Here is a 22,498-nt window from a genome sequence, read left to right as displayed (position 1 = left end):
ACACTGGACTGCAAGGTTGGTTTAAACTACAGGGTCAGTGATTCTAGCTCACAGCCGCTCCTCAGAAACCCTGGACTGGGTCACTAGGAGTTGGAACCAACTTGATGGCACGTAACAACAATGTTTCAAGTCAGACTTATTGCTTTTGTGTGAAATCATAATATTGACTGTTTCACTTGTTCTAGACATAGAGATTCCCATCTGGTATCTATACATAAGTCCTGTCTATCATTATTTAAGAGTGTTATTTGTGTTTCTATTTCTATCGTTAATTTGAAGCCTCAGTAAATCAACCACTTTTAGGGAACTGAGACTACATAGCACAATGTTAACAAAATACAAACATAGCAAGGTACAAATGATGTAAACTCCAAGAATATTACACATGATGGAAAAGATGGCATATTCTTGTAGCATATGAAACACTGACTATAAATTCATTACACCATTTCTTCAATAACTATCATAACTTTTATGGTTCAAATCTGGGAAGTGTTTTTGAATCCATTTCATTTCCTTTTTACCCGAAACAGAAACAACTGTATTTTGGCAAGTCATCAGCAGTCTATGGGCCTCACTCTGAGAAGCACAGTTCACTGTCAGATTCTTGGTGTCAAATGACACCACACACCATCTATCTCCCTTACCTATGCCTGCCTGAACCTTATCTGTATACAACAGACCCTAAGGATACAGTGCTTGGAATCCCTGGCTGGAGTCATCCTCCACAGCCTGGTGGTTTTTCCTGGGCTTGGTTTTTTCCCTGCCCCACCAGCCCCTACCCTACATTGTTGCTGGAGTGCTTACTAGTTAAAAGGTGAGGCCAGCTATGTCAGCAGCGTGCACTACTGCTCTGATGGTCAAAATACTGCTCAAGTAAATGGAAGTGAAAACTCAATAAACAGCAAGTTACTGAAAAAAATTGTCCCATCTGCTTTTACATGCTATACATACCTCACTCACATTGTTTTTCTTCTGCTTCATTTTTCAATCTGAATTACCTCTCCAAGTGGGTTCTAGGCTTCAGCTGTTAGATTTTTCCCCTCTGTTCCCATCTGTGAATCCACCTTTTATCATCTAACCTAATCTGACTTGTGAGTCCTCAAGACTTGCTTCTTCTAACACAGGTGCTCCCCAGGTTAATTTTTCCCATCTACCCACCTCCGGCACCAAACAAGTTTGTACGGTGGACAGCTCAACAGTTAGTGAGTGACTTTCCTAGAGTTAAGTTGTTAGTACTGGAAGGACTATCTTGCTAGAAGACTTTTATTCTTGGCTAACAAACACAATGGTCGCTCCAAAAATCACTTCATTGTGAAAATCAAGGAACTATGTAAATTAATTTCACAAAATGCTATTCCTAGAAAGGTGGTAAATTTAAAAAACTATTATAAGCAAGATCTTTTCATTAAAATGTTCCATTTTTGTCTGCAAAGAAGTCTGATTATTTTGCTGTCAGTAAAGTTATAACTTTCAGGTTTTTGTCTTTAAATAAATTGTTCAAATTAATCAACTCCTCAAAATCAAGAAATAAAACAGCATTTACCAGAAAGTAAATAAATATAAATGAAGTTTGTCTTATATATATTTTTAAACAACCTAGAGGTATTAATCACAGTAGAAAAATTAACATATGATAAATAATAGTGCAAAATGCTGATAAGCTATTTAGCTATTATTTTTTTCTTTGAAAACTTAAAATATCCCTTTCAAAACACAAAACACCACAAACACTCTAGGAAATTTGCTTTGGAATTAAATACCCAAATAATGTCACCAGGGATTTTCTTTTGTTTATCTGATAATCAACACAAGTAACTGCATCCATTTTAAAACATATAAACTTACTTTTTTGGAGGTGACAGATAAAAATGAGCATATTATCTCCAAATATTTTACTTCCACATTTAGTTAAAACAAATGATAACATTGCTTAAGTAGTTTATACAAAAAGTTTTTTATTTGGATAAATTTGCTGTATACTGTAATGAATCCACTGGGGCTTCCAAAAGGGGGAAAAACAATATGAATTCAGTGTGAAAACATTTAAAAACATAGCCAAATGTCCCCATTTGACTAGAATGTTTATGAATACCCATAAAATGGAAGCTGGCCCAAGATCTCTAAATTCTTTTTTCGAAAAGGGTACTCAATACACTCTACACAAAGGAAATTGTTTAATAAAGTCAAAGCCAGTATAGTTTTCTTATTTCATGTCTAACATTTAGGTGAACTTTTTCTTCTTCAAACTTTGGAGTTCAAAGAATACTTTCTTCAAACTAACAATGCCAGAGGAAAAATAATGAATATATTTTACCAAGTAAAAGTACTAGAACAACACTGTTATGGATCCTAACAACATCAACAAAACACAATTACTAACTGTACAAGAACTTCCCTCTTTGCATATCTGAGTTCCCAACAGTGATTTATCACACATTTTCATGCTCAATGGGAAAAAAAAAAAAAGCCAAACATATTAGCTCTCTGTTCATAGGGCAGGCAGTAAAATATCACATGTGTCAATGTCTTGATATGGTGGTATAGCAGATAAGCACTGTACTGCTAACTGCAAGGATGGCAGTTCAAAACCACCAGGCAGCCACAAACCCTATACAGGGTCACTATGAGTTGGAACTAACACAATGGCACTTATAACAATGACTATCTACAAACGAAAGGAGTCTTGGTGGCATTGTAGTATAAGACTGGACTGTAAACTGCAAAGAGAAACAGTTCAAACCCAAGAGCCACTCCACAAGAGAAAGATGAGACTAACTGCTCCAGTAAAGATTTATCGTCTCAGAAACTCTATACAGGGTTGCTATGAGTCGGAACTGAACCAAAAGCAGTGGGTATATGTTGTTGTTATGTGCCATCGAGTCGGTTCCGACCCATAGCGACCCTGTATAGGGTTTCCGAGGGTGTAAATCTTTACGGGAGTAGAAAGCCTCATCTTTCTCCCACGGTGCAGCTGGTAGTTTCGAACCGCTGACCTTAAGGTTCGCAGCCCGATTCGTAACAACTACGCTACCATAAACCACTATATAAGCAGTTCTGGTAGCATAGTGGCTAGGAATTGGGCTGCCAACTGCAAGGTCAGCAGTTTGAAACTACCAGCTGTTCCGCGGGAGAAAGATGAGTCTTTCTGCTTCCGTAAAGATTTACAGCCTTGGAAACCCTGTACAGAGGCGCTATGAGTCGGAACCGACTCCACGGCACATAACAACAACATAATGGGTACTGTGACAGAGAAGTATGGAGATTATAGCTTTGGTGGGAACACAAGACACATATATGTATGAAAAGTTAATCAACGTGGTACTATGCTGGAGTGCCAAAATGCCTGGCATAAGATTAGCGTTTAAAAATTATCCATGGATTTTCACTAACTGTAATAAAAGAGAGATCCATGGGTTTGAGCGACTGGCAAAGATTACTTCAACGAGTCAATGGTAACAGTTAGGGGGCAATAAAACATAAACATACACACTGGGTTTACTAGAATATAATGAATTAAAATTAGGTCTAATTTAAGAAAAAAATCACGTTTTTTAGAGATATATATAGCGTATGTAAGGTTGAAATGACATGTGATTCAAAATCAGCTTTAAAATACTTCAGAAAAAGAGAGAAGAGAGGGAAGGAAAAATGAAAAATTGCTAGCTGGAACTAGTGTGGCAGAAACCCTAATAATTGTTATGAGTACATTGGGGATCATTATACTAGTCTCTCTCCCTTTGTTTAACAGAAAATTTAAATAGAGATTTCTTCAAAACTAGGGCATGAGTTGGCTAATGAAAGGCTAGGATTTGAAAAGGAGGAGGACATATTAGGTATTCCACCTCATTTCTAGTCCCCAACCATTTGCCAATACAATACTCAACCTTCAGTTTTCTGGACTACACAATGCAGCAGTTACAGCTCATCCATTCTGAATCCTCAGCCCCCACTACAGTGAACTTCACCACGGTGAGCTTGTCAGCTGGCTTTCTTTTCCTAATTTCTCTTACAGCCAAAAGCTCATGATCTTGGCTCTGTTCCATCTACTACGTCCATCCTTCTGAATTTTAGTTCTAATTTCATTTGTTTTCAATTTTCAATTCCCAGTAGTTAATAGACTCCAGCTGCAAATTGTAACACACAAAAAGCTAGAGATATATATTTTAAATCGAAGTGATAAACTCTGTGGTAAATAGACTACATGAACTCACAGTTCCTTCAAAAATTCATGTTGTCTATCGTAACATGCCCTTGACACTTGAATGTTTCTACCAAGTTGGTGGGTGGGCATGGGTAAATGAATGTTTTAAGTGTAAACACAATTCCACTCTCTGCTGTTAATGCTTATTTGCCTTTCCACAGATCTCCATTCCAAGCTGAAGATTTCTCAAGTTTTCAATAACTAATAAAAATTATTCTAATATAAAAATCATAAATACCTGCATCACAAATTCTCGACGTCGGGGCATTCCTCTTTCTGAAAGCAAAACATAATCTGGTTCCTTTTCTTTTTTGGCCTGTTGAATTTGAGCCAGGCGGCTAATGGGGTTCATTCCTTGACCGTATTCTGGTCCAGCCTAAAAAATAATTTAAGAAAAAGTTTAAAATATGCCTGTAAAATTTAATGGATCCTTAAAAAACAAAGAGTGGTTCTTTCCTTACCCCTACTCCCGTACTTCCAAACTGTTACTGGAGAAGATAAATGAATCATTTAGAAAGATTTACAATGAAAAACAAAATGAATCTGAAACTAGGACTTCTAAAGGATTTGGGCCTCAGATATACTATTGATATGTTGAGCCAATTATGATTTTAAACTTAAATAAACTCCTCAGTAGAGCTGTTTCACAACTCTTATTCACCAAATAAAATAAAACAATGAAAAAACCAACCACAAAGTACAAGGAGATATTTGTAACACACATACATAAAATAGAAAAACTGCATCCAAGATAATGTTTTTAAAAGTTCTAAAAAGAGTTAAGAAAGATAGTGTAAATGACAAAGGGGCAAAAAAGGTGAACAGATATTTAAAAGAAGAACGAACATGAGAAGATCATCAATCTTGTTGTTAAGTACCACCCAGTCTGTTCCAACTCGTAGTGACCAGGGTATGTGAGGAGCGGTTGATGCATTTGAACTGCTGACCATGCAGTTAGCAGTCTAATACTTATTCTACACAGCCACACAGGACTCAAAAACTACATATGAAAAACACACTGAGATACTGCTTTACACTCACCAGAGTGGTAAAAATTAAGAAGTCTGACTGTTCTAACTGGTAACAGAATCTCTGACATAGGTTGATGGGAGTATAAACTAGAAAATGTTTAGTACATCCTCCTGGTGTGGCTCTACAGAATAAGCACTATACTGCGAAACACAAGGTTGGTGGTTCAAAGCTCCTTGGAAACCCTATACAGGGTTGCTATGTGTCAAAATGGACTCGACAGCTCTTATCAACAGTAGTACATCCAAGGGCTCCTCGAGTGGCACTGTAGTATAAACACTGGACTGCTAGCCACAAGGTTGGTGGTTCAAACCCACCAGCCACTCCTTGGAAACCCTATACAGGGTCCCTGTGAGTCAGAACCGACTCGACAGCACTTAACAACAAACAACAACAACACTTCCTACCCCCTAGTACTCTATTACTAAGAATGTACAAGGGGACTTCAAAAAGTTCTTGGAAAAATTCCATCTATTTTAATTATATTTTTCCACAGACTTTTTGATGACCCCTTGTATGTACCTTATTAAACTATTACCTATATGCGTCAGCTCATTAGTATATGGATATCCACAGCCACATTATTCAAAATAGCTAAAAACTATAAATAACTTAAATATTAATTCATAAGAGAGTCGATAAATCATGGCATCTTCATACCATGGAATGGTATAGAGCAATACAAATAAATTAATTCATTTTCATCAATAAATTAAGTATTGATACATGCATCTGGAAGGAGCATGGTGGCTCTGTACAATAGCAGTAGACTGTGAACCACAAGATTGGTGGTTTGAGCCCACCAGCTGCTCCATGAGACAAAGATGAGGTTTTCTGCTCCCATAAAGATTTACAGCCTCAGAAACCCTATACAGTTGGGTCGCTATGAGTTGGAATCCACTCAATGGCACTAAACAACAACAACAACATGCATCTGAATGAAATAAATGCTGTGTGAACAAGAAAGCACAGATGACATACAATATAACTATGTAAGGTTCACTAAAACTATAAAACATTTTTGAGAAAAATGAAACAAGATCTAATTAACAGGCACATAGTGTTCATAAACCAATATTGTTAAGATGTCAGTATCGATTCACTGCAGTTTCAATAAAAATCTCAGCATGATTTTTGTAGAAACTGTCATGCTGATGCTAGCATCTATATGGAATTGCAAAAGATAAACTGCCTAAACAACTTTGAAAAAAGAATAAAGTTGGATGATTTGCATTACCTGATTTCAAGATTTATTATGGAACTATAGCAACCAAGACAGTATGTGCAGTATTAGTATAAAAATAGACAGATGGATCAATAAAAGAAAATATGTGTCCAAAATGAGATTTATACATATATGGTCAATTGATTTTCAGCAAAAGTACAAAGATAATTCAGTGGAGAAAGAAATGTCTTTCCAACCAATGGTGCTGTGACAAATGGATACCCATATACAAATAAATAAATAAACTTCAATCTATATGTTGTTGTTAAGTGCCATAGAGTCGGTTCTGACCCATAGCGACCCTGTATGGGGTTTCCATGGAGACACTGGTGAGCCTGAACCACCAACCTTGCAGTTCAAACGGCTTTGCAGTCTGGCGCATTAACCCACAGCGCCACACCAGGACTCCTCAATCTATAAATCATATTTTTTTTAATAAATGGTATGACAAATGGTATTAATCTGTATATCATACCATTTATAAAAAATTAACTGAAAATGCTTTCTAGACCTAAATATAATACCTAAAACTATAAAACTTGCAGGAGAAGTTTTGTGACTTGGTTAGATAACAAATGCTTAGATGCGACACCAAAATCACATTTCATTAAACAACAAATTGATTAATTAACTTCTCCAAAATTAATAGTTTACCTTCATAGAAAGACAAGTCACAGATTTGTAAAAATATTTTTCAAATCATGTTTTTGGTAAGAATTTGTATGCAGAATAAAGATTTCTCAAAATTCAATTAATAACTATTATTTTTTAATATAGGCAACCCAGCTTTTAAAAATTGGGGCAAAATATTTGAATGGATCTTTCATCAAGTCTAATGTGCCAGTTACACAAGAACAGATACTCAACATCAGTAGTCACTGGAGAAATGTAAATTTAAACCACAATATGTACACTACATATATACTTAAATTTCTGAAATAAAAAGACCGACCATATCGTGTTAGCAAAGATGTGGAACACTAGAACTCGCATATCCTGCTAATGGGAATGGAAAAAAGTAAAGCACTTTGAAAAAAAGTTGGAAGTTTCTTTAAAAGTTAAATATACACCTATTATGTGAGCAAGCTATTCCATTCCTAAGTTTTTAACCAAGAGAAATGAAGGCACAAGCCTATCACAAGACTTGCACACAGCTTTAACTGAAAGTATCCTAAATGTCCAGCAATAGTTAAATGGGTAAACAAATGGAGGTATATTCACACAACGAAATACTACTTAGCAATAAAATACAACCAACAATTACTACACAATCAAGAAGGCTGAATCTCAATTATGGTGACTGAGAGAAGCCAGGTGCTCCACTGATTTGAACCTTGATGATTGTTGTTATCAGGTGCCATCGAGTTGGAACCGACTCATAGCGACCCCATGCACAGCAGAACAAGACAATGTCCGATCCTGGGCCAACCTCACTACTGCTGCCACACTTGACGCCATCAATGATGCCATCTCGTTGGGGGTCTTCCTCTTTTTCTCTGCCCCTCCATCTTACCCAGCATGACATCCTTCTCCAGCCACTGTTCCCTCCTGACAATATGTCCAAAGTATGAGACACAAAGCTTAGCCATCTTGGCTTCCAAGGAGCACTCTGGCTGCACTTCTTCCAAAACAGATCTATTGGTTCTTTTGGCAATCCATGGCACTTTCAGTATTCTCCTCCAACACCACAACTCAAAGGCATCAATTCTTCTACGATCTTCCTTATTCACTGTCCAGGTTTCGCATTTATATGAGGTTATTGAAAATACCATGGCTTGGGTCCGGCGCACCTTAGTCCTCAAGCTGACATCTCTGCTCTTCAACACTTTAAAAAGCTCCTGTGCAGATTTGCCCAATACGTCATCTGATCTCTTGACTACTGCTTCCACGAGTGTTAAAAGTTGATCTAAGAAGAATGAAGTCCTTGACAACTTCACTCTTTTCTCCGTTTATAAGAATGTTGTTTATTGGTCCAGTGGTGAGGACTTTTGTTTTCCTGACATTGAGATGCCACCCATGTGTTCTTTGATCTTCATCAGTAAATGTTTCAAGTCCTCTTCACTTTCAGCAAGCAAGGTTGTATCATCTGCATATCGCAGGTTGTTAATGAGTCTTCCTCCGATCCTGACGCCACGTTTTTCTTCACAGAACCCAGCTTGATGATTGTGTGACTCCTTTATTTGTCTTTTTAAGATACACAATAATTCCCATTCAAATTTCAATTTCATATTTCACTTTTAGAAGTAAGACTTATGCAACCAACATTACAAATTTTACATATAAATATGCAGTGCAGTAAGATGCCTGGGCATTTATTTTATTTTTTGAGAGAAGTTTTATGTGTAGAATAAAAAATGTCTGAGATTAACATTTATGTAACTATTGCAAGCAAATTTTTAAAAACAGACAGAAAAGGCTAGGAGAAAGAACAAGCAAACTAAAAGACAAAGAGAGAATGCTTGTAAAATAATGGGTGCCAACTGGGTAGGATTGTGCAGCAAATTAGCTCTCAGAGTGATTGAAACTCAAGTAAGTATCTTTCTTTACAACTTATACCTTTCACATCAATTATGTTAAAACTCACCTTCAAAAAGTGTCCAAAGAACATAGTTATTTCTATATCTACTACAAAACCTCTTATACTCCCAGTCCTCACAAAGTTAGGAGATCACCTTAAACCTTAAGCCAAAAATATCCCCTGAAGTCTATTTAAAATCTAACAATAGTTTAGCAACATGTTCTTTTAAGAACTATCTATATGAGATAAAAAGGAGTACTAGTGTGACTCTGTGGGATGAAACACTCAACTTCAAGGACGGTTTGAACCGTGAGGTCAGCAGTTCAAACTCACCAGCCACTCTTATGAGTGGGAATCGACTTGATGGCACTTAACAACAACAATACATGAGCTCAGAAGGACACAAGAGAAGCTCAAAAGATACAGGAATCCTAGGGGGCAGAGAGTTTATACTAATGACATAGGGAAAATTCTGACTAGAAGGGAGAGAATGATTATAAAACTTAAAAGAATGTAAGCAGTGTCACTAAATTGCACCTGTAGAAACTGTTGACTAGGTGTACGTTTTGCTGTGTATAGTTTCAACAACACCAAAATAAAGAAAATGCAGGGAAACATGCAGAAGTTCTGGTATGGTGCTGTGGATCAATGTGTTGAATTGCAAGATGGGTTTGAACAACAAGGTTGTCAGTTCAAGCTCACCAGCCGCTCCTTGGAAACCCTATACAAGGTCGCTATGAGTCAGAACTAACTAGATGATATTTAACAACAACAGTGAGCAGTTCAGGAGTCACTGGGTCATGCTAATGGTTAAGTAAAAGGAATAGCTGAAAGGTTGGCAGTTTGAACTCACTAAGAGATACCACAGAAGATGGGTCTGACAATTTCGCAGGGTCATTATATATGTAAATTAGCTGAACAGCAATTAACAACAAATGGTAATTCAGGCAAGAGATGAATTACCAAACAGATGGTAAAAGGATAAAAAGATAGGGACCTATTTCAGCAGTATTCAGGTAATGGAATTGAGAGGATGCGCAGACTGACTGGATATAAGAGATGTTGTTGTAGTTAAGAGCCATTGAGTTGGTTCCGACGACTGGTGACCCAGTGTTGGGCTTCCGATGGTGACTGGGGTGGGTCTGAATTGCTGGCCTTGTGGTTAGTAGTCCAGTGCTTATCCTACAGCACCACTCCAGAGCTCTAAGGTATAAGAGGCATTAAAAACAACCCCTGGTTTTCTGTTCTCAAAACAGCTGGAATGGAGTACCAGCCACCGAGATGAGGAATACTGGAGGAGAAACAGGCTTAGGAGGGACACAGAATTGGAGATACCTGGTGAAATATTAAGATGTCTAATTGGCAGTATAAGGAGCTCTGGTAGCGTAGTGGTTACGAATCAGGCTGCTAACCTCAAGGTCAGCAGTTCGAAACTATCAGCTATTCCGTGGGAGAAAGACGAGGCTTTCTGCTCCTGTAAAGATTTACAGCCTCGGAAACCCTGTGCAGGGTCACTGTGAGTCGGAACCGACTCCACGGTACTTAACAACAACTGGCAGTATAAACCATAAAAGAGTATTTAGGAACCATCTGTATAAATCTGCAAAGCCATTTGAACTGCAAGGTCGGAGGTTCAAGCTCACCAGTTACTCCTAGGAAACCATATACAGGGTCACTATGGGTCGGAACCGACTCGACAGCAAGTAACAACAACAACATATAAAGAATGATGTGAACCTCTAGAGGAAGTAAGACAGCCTAAGTGGAGAGAAAGGAAGGTCAAAGACTGAGAACTCCAGAAAAGTAATAGAGACGGAGAGAGAGCAGAAATGGAAAACCAGACTTCAATTGTGATTAAATACTGGTTTCTATTTCTATTTACATAATTAAAAAAATAACTAAATATAAAGGAAATGAAGAACTTATGAGAAAAGAAACATTCAGACAATCATTTCTAAACCTAAGGTTGTTGCTGTTGTTAACTGCCATCGAGTTAGTTCCAGCTCATAGTGACCCTGTAGAGGGTTTCTGAGGAGAGACTGATGGGTTATTCTACAGGGCTTATTCTACAGCCCCACACCAGGATTCCAAACCTAAGACGAAGATCCCAATAAAAAGGTAAAGGGAGGCTTTTGAGAGTGGCACTAGAAGTATGTTTAGTTCATGAAGATGCACAAATAAATAGCTATTTCCAATGTCATGTTGCCTTTATGTGTCTCTCTTAAGACCATTTTCAAATTCTAAAGAAATGGTTTGCTCATATAGGTTCCAATGACAACCAACCAAATGAATACATCCAATTAAATAATGGAATCCTAAGGAGCTCTAGTAGTGTAGTGGTTAAGAATCGGGCTGCTAACCTCAAGGTCAGCAGTTCAAAACTACCAGCCGTTCTACGGTTTAAAGATGAGGCTTTCTGCTCCCATAAAGATTTATAGCCTCAGAAACCCTATATAGGGTCACTATGAGTTGGAACCAACTCCATGGTACTTAAAAACAACAAGAACATTAGAAATGGCTGGTTTCTTCCTTTGATTAAAATCAACTCCTTGAACTCTCCACAACTAGTATGTTAACTGGTCACACTGTGGTAGCTTGTGTATTGTTCTGATGCTGGAAGCTATGCCACCAGCAGAGTCACCCATGGAGACAGGTTTTAGTGGAACCTCCAGACTAAGGCTGCTTAGGTAGAAGGAAAGGCAGACCTCTTCTAAATTATTAGCCATTGAAAGCTTTGTAAATTGCAGTGGAACATTCTCAAATACAGTGTTGGCAGATGGGTCCCTCTGGTTGGAGGACACTCAAAATAAGACTCGGAAAGAGGTGCCTTTTCAAAGAAGAATAAATCTTAATGATGTACATGGAGTTAAGCTTTAGGAACTTTTATTTGTTGATGTGGTACTACTAAAAACGTGAAAAACTGCAAAGATTCATTCATAACTGGAACATGGAATGTATGGAGTATGAATCTAGGAAAACTGGAGGTTGTCAAAAATGAAAAGGAATGCATAAAGATTGATTTTTCTAGATTGAACTGTGCTAGTATTGGCCATTTTGATTCTGACAATCATATGGTTTATTATGTCAGGAATGGCAAACTGAAAAGGAATGGTATCACATTCACAGTCAAAAACAACATTTTAAGATCTACTTTGAAGTATAATGCTGAAATTAGCGAAACTAATGGTTTAAAATTAAGAAAGGTGTGTGACAGGGTTCTATTCTTTCACCATACTTATTCAACCTGTATGCTGAGCAAATAATCTGAGAAGCTGGGTTATATGAAGAAAAATGTGGCATCAGGATTGGAGGAAGACTCATTAACAACCTGTGATATGCAGATGATACAACCTTGCTTGCCGAAAGTGAAGAAGACTTAAAATATTTACTGATGAAGATCAAAGAGCACAGCCTTTGGTATGGATTGCATCTCAATGTAAAGAAAACAAAAATGCTCACCACTGGACCAATAAACAACATTCTTATCAATGGGGAAAAAAACTGAAGTTGTCAAGGACTTCATTCTTCTTGGGTCAACTATCAACACTCATGGAAGCAGCAGTCAAGAAATCAAACGACGTACTGCATTAGGCACATCTGCTGCATAAGACCTTTTCAAAGTGTTGAAGAGCAAAGATGTCAGCTTGAGAATTAAGGTGCGCCTGACCCAAGCCATAGTATTTTCAATAACCTCATATGCATGTGAAATCTGGGCAGTGAATAAGGAAGACTGAAGAAGAATTGATGCTTTTGAGTTCTGGTGTTGGAGGAGAATACTGAAAAGTGCCATGGGCTGCCCATAGAACCACCACATCTGTGTTGGAAGAAGTACAGCCAGAGTGCTCCTTGGAGGCCAAGATGGCCATGCTTTGTCTCTCATACTTTGAACATTTTGTCAGGAGGGACCAGTCACTGGAGACTGGTTTGGTAAGGTGGAGAGGGTCAGAGAAAAAGAGGAAGACTCCCAGTGAGATGGATTGGGAAAGTGGCAGCATTAATGAGCTCAAGCGTGGAAATGATAGTGAGGTTGGCCCAGAATCGGGCAGTGTTTCATTATGCTGTGCATAAGGTTGCTATGAGTCAGTACCAACTCAATGGCACCTAACAACAACAACAACAACAACAATGATTTATTCATTGCAAATAGCTTTTTTCAACAACACAAACATGGACCTCACCACATGGAATACACAGCAATCAAATGCGTAGTGGTTACGAATCGGGCTGCGAACCTTGAGGTCAGCGGTTCAAAACTACCAGCTGCTCCGCGGGAGAAAGATGAGGCTTTCTACTCCCGTAAAGATTTACACCCTCGGAAACCCCGTACAGGGTCGCTATGGATCAGAACCGACTCGACGGCACTTAACAACAACAACATGGTAAGAGATGGTAGTGGTGGTGGTGGTTATGTGCTGTGGAGTTGGTTCTGACTCATAGTGACCCTATACAAGGTTTCTGAGGCTGTAAATCTTTACGGGGGCAGAAAGCCTCATCTATCTCCCACAGAACAGCCGGTAGTTTTGAACTGCTGGCCTTGCAGTTTGCAGACCAATTAATATCATCAACCAAAACCAGGAGCTGAATATTGAACAAATCCTCAATTGCTCATATGCAAATTCAGGTTGAAGCTAAAGAAAATTAAAATATGACCTTTGATATAGCCCACCTGAATTTGTTTCAAGAGTAGATTTGATTCACTAGACACAAATGACCAAAGACTACATAAGTTAGGGGATGAAATCGAGAACATCATACATGAAGAAAGCAAAAGGTCATTAAAAAGACAGGAACAATGGAAAAGACCATTGTTCAGAAGAGACTCTGAAACGATGTTAATGTAGAGAAGCTAAGCAACTGCAGAAATTATGAAGTAAAAGAGCTGAACAGAAAATTTCAATGGGCAGCTCAAGAAGACAAAGTCAAATAATACAATGAAATATGCACATACTTGGAGTTAGAAAACCAAAAGAAAAGAACATGCTCAGCATTTCTCAAGCAGACAGGATTGAAGAAAAAAAGTCAAGCCTTGGGATGCAATACTGAAGGATTCTATGGGCAAAACATTGAATGACACTGGCAACATCAAAGGAAAATGGAAGGAATTCACAGTCACTGCTATCAAAAAGAATTGGTGGAAACTCAGCATAGAAAATGCTGTGGAACAAAGAATCCAACAGCACCACAAAAAAAGTACACAGAAAAATGACAACAATCAATTCATAATTAAATAAATACACTGAATGTAAATGGATTAAATTTACTAGTCAAAAAAACATAGACAGCAGAATGGATAAGAAAATAGGACCCTTCAATAGGCTGTCTGCAAGATACATATCCAAAAGATGGAGACAGCCTAAATGCCTATCAACAGAAAAATGGTTAAACAAACTTTGGTACATACACACAATGGAATGCTACAAAACGTCAAAAAACAATGATGAATTTGTGAAACACCTCACAATATGGTTAAACCTGGAGGACATTATGCTGAGTGAAATTAGTCAATCACAAAAGGACAAATATTGTATGAGACCAATGTCATAAAAAGTTAAGAAGAAGAAAAAGGTTTTCTTGATAAAAGAAACAATCTATGATGGCTACAGAGGGGAAGGAAAATTATTCATGTGCTAGAGGGCAGACGTATATTAACATGGGGGACAGGGGGCAGGGCAGGCAATATACTACAAGAGGTAGGTTCGCAGAGGAAAGAGTAAGGTAGCGGGGAAGACAGGTTGGAATGCAATAGGTAAAGTGAATAGAGGTAAATACTGTTAACTGTTAAAGGGACTGTAACTATGTAATGAAGCAAAGTATATGATTTGTTGAAATGTAAAACTGATTATCTGTTCTGTAATTCTTTACTCAACTCCCAATAAAAAGTTGGGAGGAAAAAAAAAAAATTGGTCCATGTTCAATCATTTCAAAAGATGTCAAATGATCAACAGCCAATGGTATTGAAGGGAAAATTCCAAGCAGCACTGAAGGCACTGGCAAAAAAATAAGGCTCCAGGAATTGATGCTATACCAATTGAAATCTTTCAACAAACTGATACAGCACTTGAGGCGTTCACTCCAGCCAAGAAACTTGGAAGACAGCTACCTTGCCAATTGATTAGAAAAGTTCCATATCTTTAACCATTCCAAAGAAAGACGACCAAATCAAAAGAGGAAACCATAGAACAATATCATTAATATAACATGCAAGTAAAACTTTGCTGAAAATAATTCAAAATTATTGCAGCATTACATCAAAAGGGAGTTGCCAGAAATACAAGCCAGACTTAGAAGATGACGTGGAATGAGGCATATCATTGCGGACATGAGCTGGACCTTGGCTAAATACACAGAATACCATAAAGATGCTTATTGTTGTTGTTGTTAAGTGCCATTGAGTCGGTTCTGACCCATAAAACCCTGTATAGGGTTTCCAAGGAGTGGCTGGTGAGCTTGAACCGCAGGCCTTGCAGTTCAAACGGCTTTTCAGTCTGGTGCATACTTGTGCTTTACTGACTATGCATTTGACTGTGTGGGTGACAACAAACTAAGGATAATGTTGCAAAAAATGGCTATTCCGGAAGACTTCACTGTGCTCATGAGGACCCTGTACACACACCAAGAGGCAGCTGTACAAACAGAACAAGGAGATACATTTCAATGGCTTTTAAAATCCAAAAAAGTGTATGCCAGGGCTGTATCCTTTTACCATACTTATTCAAGCTGTATGCTGAGCAAATATATCTGAGAAGCTGGACTATATGAAGAAGAATGTGTTATCAGGACTGGAAGAAGGCTCATTAACGACATGCAATATATAGATGATACAACCTTGCTAGCTGAAAGCAATAAAAATTTGAAATATTTACTAATGAAGATCAAAGACTACAGTCATCAGTATGGATAGCACCTCAAGATAAAACAAAAATCCTCACAACTGGACCAATACATAACATCATGATAAATGGAGAGAATATTGAGGTTTTCCAAGATTTCATTTCGCTTGGATCCACTATCAACACTCATGGTAGCAGCAAGTCAAGAAATCAAACGCTGTATTGCATTAGACAAATCTGTTGCATAAGACCTCTTTAAAGTGTCCAAAAGCAAAGATGTCAGCTTTTGTACCAGAACAAAGGTGCACCAGACCCAATGTACAGTATTTTCAATCACCTCATATGCATTTGAAAATTGGACAATGAATAGAGAATATAGAAGAACATAGAAGAAAAATTGCATTTGAATTATGATATTGGTGAAGAATAATGGAAATAACATGAACTGCCCGAAGAGCATACACATCTGTCTTAGAAGTACAGCCAGAATGTTCCTTAGAAGCTTGGATGGCGAGACTTCATCTCTCACACTTTGGACATATTATCAGGAGGGACCAGTCTCTGGAGAAGGACATCATGCTTGGAAAAGCGAGGTTCAGTGAAAAAGAGGAAGACCCCAACAAGATGGACTGACACAGTGGCAGCAACAAGAGGCTCAAACATTAACAATTGTGAGGATGGTACAGAAACGTGCAGCTTTTTTTTCTGTTGTGCATAGGGTCTCTATGAGTCAGCACCAATTGGATAGCACTTAACACCTAGAACTCTTGATAATTATATCATTCCTTGGATACCAAACCTTAGATTGTTGTTGTTGTTAAGTCTTTAGCGTATGTTCTGACTCAGAACAACCCGCGAATGGGGTTTCTGAGGGGCAGCTGGTGGGTTTGAACCACCTACTTGTGGTTAGCAGTCCATTTATCCCACAGTGCCACACCAGGCCTTACAGATTATCATCCTATGTCACAGCAAAGACAGTCTTGCAATAGTTGTATACAGGAAATTTTTATCTCCCACATTAGAAAGAGTTCCTTAAAGTTTCATCTTAGAGATGTGAGTGAGCTACATTTAAAAATGTGACAAAAGACCCAAAGACATCATCATGCCTATCTTCACATTTTAACAGGATTAACAGTACAGCAAATCCTAAAATCTCAAAAGAGTTCATAATCAATCAGTTTCAAATAGACACTGGAATCAGAAATACGGAATCTGAAAACTGACTCAGCTACATTTTCTTGGGTGTGTTTCATCTACAAAATGGGAAAACAATTTGCATCACTGAGTAAGTGGCTCCAGTAATACAACGTTATAATTTTATTATTTTAAATAAAGTCAAAGAAACTCATCAACAGATACAAACCTTCTTAAATTTCTACTAAGTGTAAGGAATTTTTATTGTTAAGTGCCATGGAGTCAGTTCCAACTCACAGTGACCCTGTATAGGGTTACCAAGGTGCAGCTGGTGGGTTTGAACGGCCAACCTTGTGGTTCACAGTTCAGTGCTGATCGTGTAGCGCCACACTAAGAGTCAATGAGGAACCTTAGATATTTAAGACATACAAAAACATGAGGAAAATTTAAAACCTAGATACTATTCCAAATCGTTTATTTATTGGCACAAAGTATGATCACACTTAAAATTAGATCTATTCCAACTCATTATATGCATGTTGTTTCTTCAAATAACTTTACATTTCCAAGGAGATCTATAGATTTCATTTTAACACAAGACAGACATGACGTAAGCAATTCCAAATGTGATGTATGTGAGGGAAGGCACAGGAACGCTAAGCTCCAAAGTCTGAGAGTGGGAGGAGGAGTAGTGAGGAATTCTCTGAAGAAATCAAGTTTAAGCTGAAATCTGTATGATGGGTAAGAAGGAAGTTCTGAAATAATATGTGTATGTACTAGAAGCAATAGCAAATAATACGAAGAATTCGAAATGTCACCCCCCAGCTAGAGAATACATTTTTAAGAGAGCGTTTTTCTAGTCTTCTTTTTTCATCACTATAGTGATAAAAATATTTACTATAGAAATACATCTGTATTCTTGAGCCTTCAAAAGTAAAGTTTTTTTTTTTCTAGCCAAAGTTTTATTATTCTTAATTTACTAAGATTATTGCTGTTGTTAAGTGCCATCGAGTCGGTTCTGACTCATGACGACCCTGTATAGGGTTTCAGGAGTGGCTGGTGGGTTTGAACCACCCACCTTGTGGTTAGCAGTGCAGTGCTTATCCTACAGTGCCACAGCAGGGCTCTTTATTAAGATGAGGCTTATAATAAGAAGTTATTATAACAAGTTTTGTGCTACCAGTCTGAAATCTAGCACGATAAAACTATCTATTTAATGTATAAGAAAATTTAAGAAGACAAATCTTGAATGTTCACTAACATATTCAAAATGGGTAAGTTAATACAAAATATCAATAATTAATATTTGATGAGTACTTCATTATTCTTAAATTTTCCTGGTATGGCGCTGTGGCTTAATGAGCTGAACTACAAAGTTGTTTTGAACTGCAAAGTCAGTGGTTCAAGGTTACTAGTTGCTCCTTGAAACGCTATACAGGGTTGCTATGGGTCAGAACTGACTCCACAGCACTTAACAACAACAACTACTACATTCCATGAATTAGTTCAGTTAATTATTTCTACCAATCCTATGAAGCATGTACATTTGTTATTTCTACTTTATAAATGAAGAAACTGAAGATTAGAAAAGTTAGGAAACTTGCTTAGGGCACAGAGACTCAAAGCCAAAATTGACCCAGAGATCAATTTTTTTGGCCATTTTCTCTCTCAAAAGTAATGCTCTTATTAAATATGTCCTTGTATGTGGTTCTGAGATTAGAACATAAAAATTAAAATTAGTCCTCAGAACCACTACAACTCATTATGAGTACATCTGTTTGTTAATACTTTTTAGTTATCTTGGGTTTTTAGTTACAAAGATACAGATAGTCTAAATACGTCTTCTCAGAGACATAATAGTAGCATTCATTAAAAAGAAAAAGTACTTATACATGTATTTATGTATTTTTTAATACAACAAAATTATAAAGCCTGTCAATATATAAATGGTGCCACTGTATAATTTAAACATAAGAAATTCATCACAGATAAAATGTGCTTCATGTCTACACCCTTGATGTGTACACCCTAGTGAGAAAAAAAGACTTAAATAAGTAGGATGAGTTGGCAACTGATATGCTGACAATTTAAGGCTCTCCCTAAGCAGCAGAGAACTCTAGCATCATTCACGTTACATATACATATTGAACACTCACAGGCACTGTGTCTGTGCTAAGTGCTGATTAATCTCATTGCTCTGACCTCTGCCTATTTAAGAATATAAATAAAATCTGATTCAATGAAAGAAACAGTGACAACATCTTGAAAAGCTATGTGCTATGTATGCATTCTTTTTTGGGCAAGGTAAACATGCAGGAATGAAGGAGAACAAGATGAATACCTTGTTTCTCACAGGGCACTCTGAGGATGAAAAGCGATGAAGCATACAATGTACAGGGACAAGGCCTGGTACATGGAGTGATAGGGAACTGCTCGGCTGCAGTCATGGATCTTAGCATTGTTCATATGACCACTGAACAACTCTGTATTCTGTTACCAATTCACAGTCTCTTAAGAGATTACTGTATAGTAATGAAATGTAGTGTACAAAAAGAACACTGAAGGAAAAATCAGAGTAAGCTATTCCAAATGATAGGTGAATAAAAATGAGCAAATTCTTTGAATATGTTTTGTGAAACCTTACTTGTAAAATAAGTGGTAACAGCTACCTTACACATTGTGATAAACATTATACTAAAGAGATCATGAATGGGAAGGTACTGTTTAAACCATAAAAAAACAAAACAAAAAAAAAAAAACTATACATATGCAAGCTATTACTATTACTTGATGAATAAATACAGATATAAAAAATAAATCCAAATCCATTGCAGTGGAGTTGATTCTGACTTGGTAACCCCATATGTTACAGAGTAGAACTGTGCACTATAGGATTTTTGTGGCTGGTATGTCTCTGTTCATAAACACTGGACTGCTCACCTAAAGTGTCAGTGGTTTAAAGCACCAGCTGCTCCTTATAAAACCTACATAGGGTCACTATGAGTTGGTAATTTAGAGTCATGGTGTGGCTAAGACTGGAACACAAGGTCAGTTTGAACTGCAATGTTGTTGGATCAAACCCACCAGCCACTCCTTGGAAAATCTAAAGAGGGTTGCTATGAATTGGAACTGACTCAGCCACAACAACCATCTTTACAGAAGCAGATCACCAGGCCTTTCTTCCAAAGAACTATTGGGTGGATTTAGCAAGCAACCTTTAGGTTAGCAATTAATCATAAATTCCTTGAGGCACCCAGAAACCTAATACAAGTATTGTTGTCGTTGGTAAGTACCACAGAGTCAGTTCCGACTCACAGTCACCCTGCACAGGGTTTCCGAAGCTATACATCTTTACAGGAACAGAAAGGCTCATCTTTCTCCCACGGAACAGCTGGTAGTTTCAAACTGCCAACTTCGAGGTTAGCAGCTCGATTTGTAACCATTACGCTACTAGAGCTCAGGTGTTTAAAAGCCTAAAACTGAGTTCTCCTTTATACACACTCATACATACCCTGAGTCCTGGACTACATATAGTCCTTAAGTACAGCTACCTGACTTATGAAAAAAAAACTATTTTCAATAGCTACTCTACGGCACGTAACAACAACAACAACAACAATAATACTTACATAAAATTTAATAAGCTTTACAAGTGCATACTTACCTTTACTATGGTCTTAGGGCGTTTTTTAAAAAATAATTTTGGCTTCTCAACTACAGGAAGAGGTGGAAGTTTTTTAAGCTCCTGTAAGACAGTGGTTGCTGCACGTTTCTTGGAGAGTTTTTTGCTATTTCCCTCTCCTTCTGCAGAGAATTCACCCACTGACACCCGAGTAACAAAGCTTTTCATATGAGGTGGTCCACTTTCTTTAATAACCTATGAAATAAAAAAGAAACATTAAATAGCATACAGACACCTAAGATGTGGTCTTTTAGCATAAATCTTTCATTATAGCCATGAAAATCAAATGTGAAAATATTAATTGTTCTTGTTAGGTGCCATAGAGTTGATTTTGACTCACAGTGACCCTATGTACAACAGAATGAAACACTGCCTGGTCCTGAGTCACCCTCACAATCGTTACGATGATTGAGCTCACTGCTGCTGCCACTGTGTCAATACATCTCGTTGGGATGCTTACTCTTTTTGGCTGACCCTCCACTTTACTAAGCATGATGTCCTTCTCTAGGAACTGGTCCCTCCAATGTTCAAAGCATAAGAAACGAAGTCTCGCCATCCTGGCTTCTAAGGAACACTAGCTGTACTTCTTCCAACAGATCTGTTTGTTCTTCTAGCAGTCCAAAGAACTTTTAATATTCTTCTCCAACATAACTCAAATGCATCAATTCTTTTACACTCTTCCTAATTCACTGTCCAATTTTCACACACATATGAGACTATTAAAAATAGCATGGTTGGGGTCAGGTACACTTTAGGCCTCAAACTGACATTTTTGCTCTTGAACACTTTATAGAGATTTTGTGCAGCAGCTTTTCCTAATGCAATATGTCATTTGATGTTGTTAGTGGATCCAAGCAAAATGAAATCTTTGGCAACTTCAATCTTTTCTCCATTTTTCATGATGTTATCTATTGGTCAAGCGGCGAGGATGTTCCTTTCTTTACAATGAGGTGTAACCCAAACTGAAGGTTATGGTCTTTGATCTACTTTCAGTTGTTGTTGTTAAGTGCCGTCGAGTGGGTTCCGACCCACAGTGACCCTTTACAAGGTTTCCGAGGGTGTAAATCTTTACGGGAGTAGAAAGCCTCATCTTTCTCCCACAGAGTGGCTGGTAGTTTCAAACCGCTGACCTTAAGGTTCGCAGTCCGATTCGTAACCACTATATGATCTGAATATAACAGGTTGTTTATGAATCTTTCTTCAATCCTGATACCATGTTCTTCTTCATATAACCCTTCCTATAATTCTTCTGGGATTATTTGCTTAGCATTGTTGTTAAGTACCCTCAAGTCAGTTCTAACTCACAGACCCTATATACGGTCTCTAAGAGGTGACTGGAGGATATGAACCACCAAGCCTGTGGTTAGCAATTCACTGCTTAACCTACAGAGCCAAACCGAGACTTCATTCACTCAGCATAATAAATCCAAAATTATAGTATTTCTTTAAGCAAGCTATAATAAAGGTATTCTACAAGCAATTGTTGTTGAGTGCCATCAATTCGGTTTCAACTCATAGTGCGCTTGTAAAGGGTTTCTGAAGAGCAACTGGTGTGTCTGAACTTCCAGCTTTGCTGTCCAATTCTAATCATAGATCAACACACCAAGGCTCTACTACTATATTGTTGTTAGGGGCCATCGAGTCGGCAATGACTCATAGCGACCCTATGTATAAAAATGCCCAGTCCTGATGCAGACCGTGCAGACCCGGTCAGGCGTTCAAGTCCCCGTGGGCCCAAGCGTTGCTGACCGTCCAAACCATAGGCTCTAAGGATCAGACTTTAGCCACCTAGCAGACATAGCAAAATGTCCCTTTTCTGATTATTCAGTTATGCTGGTTAGTAATTCCATACATGAGCCCTGGATACCCACAGATA

The 22,498-nt window shown here is 37.8% G+C and overlaps 1 protein-coding gene across 4 annotated transcripts in view; it reads right to left on the bottom strand.

Annotated features, from left to right (window-relative positions):
- The window catches only part of STAU2 (staufen double-stranded RNA binding protein 2), a 473,318-nt gene that overhangs the window by 231,271 nt on the left and 219,549 nt on the right, over positions 1-22,498 (bottom strand). For all 4 annotated transcript variants that reach the window (XM_006860010.1, XM_006860012.1, XM_006860011.1 and 1 more), the window contains 2 exons: positions 20,605-20,817; positions 4,443-4,580 (listed from right to left, as the gene is read on the bottom strand). In XM_006860010.1, the coding sequence (XP_006860072.1) occupies positions 4,443-4,580; positions 20,605-20,817 (351 nt within the window). The remainder of the gene's footprint in view (positions 1-4,442; positions 4,581-20,604; positions 20,818-22,498) is intronic.

The sequence above is a fragment of the Chrysochloris asiatica genome, unplaced genomic scaffold, assembly GCF_000296735.1.
Source record: "Chrysochloris asiatica unplaced genomic scaffold, ChrAsi1.0 scaffold00036, whole genome shotgun sequence".
NCBI classification, from domain to species: Eukaryota; Metazoa; Chordata; class Mammalia; order Afrosoricida; family Chrysochloridae; genus Chrysochloris; species Chrysochloris asiatica.
This window is presented reverse-complemented; position numbering and strand designations above follow the sequence as displayed.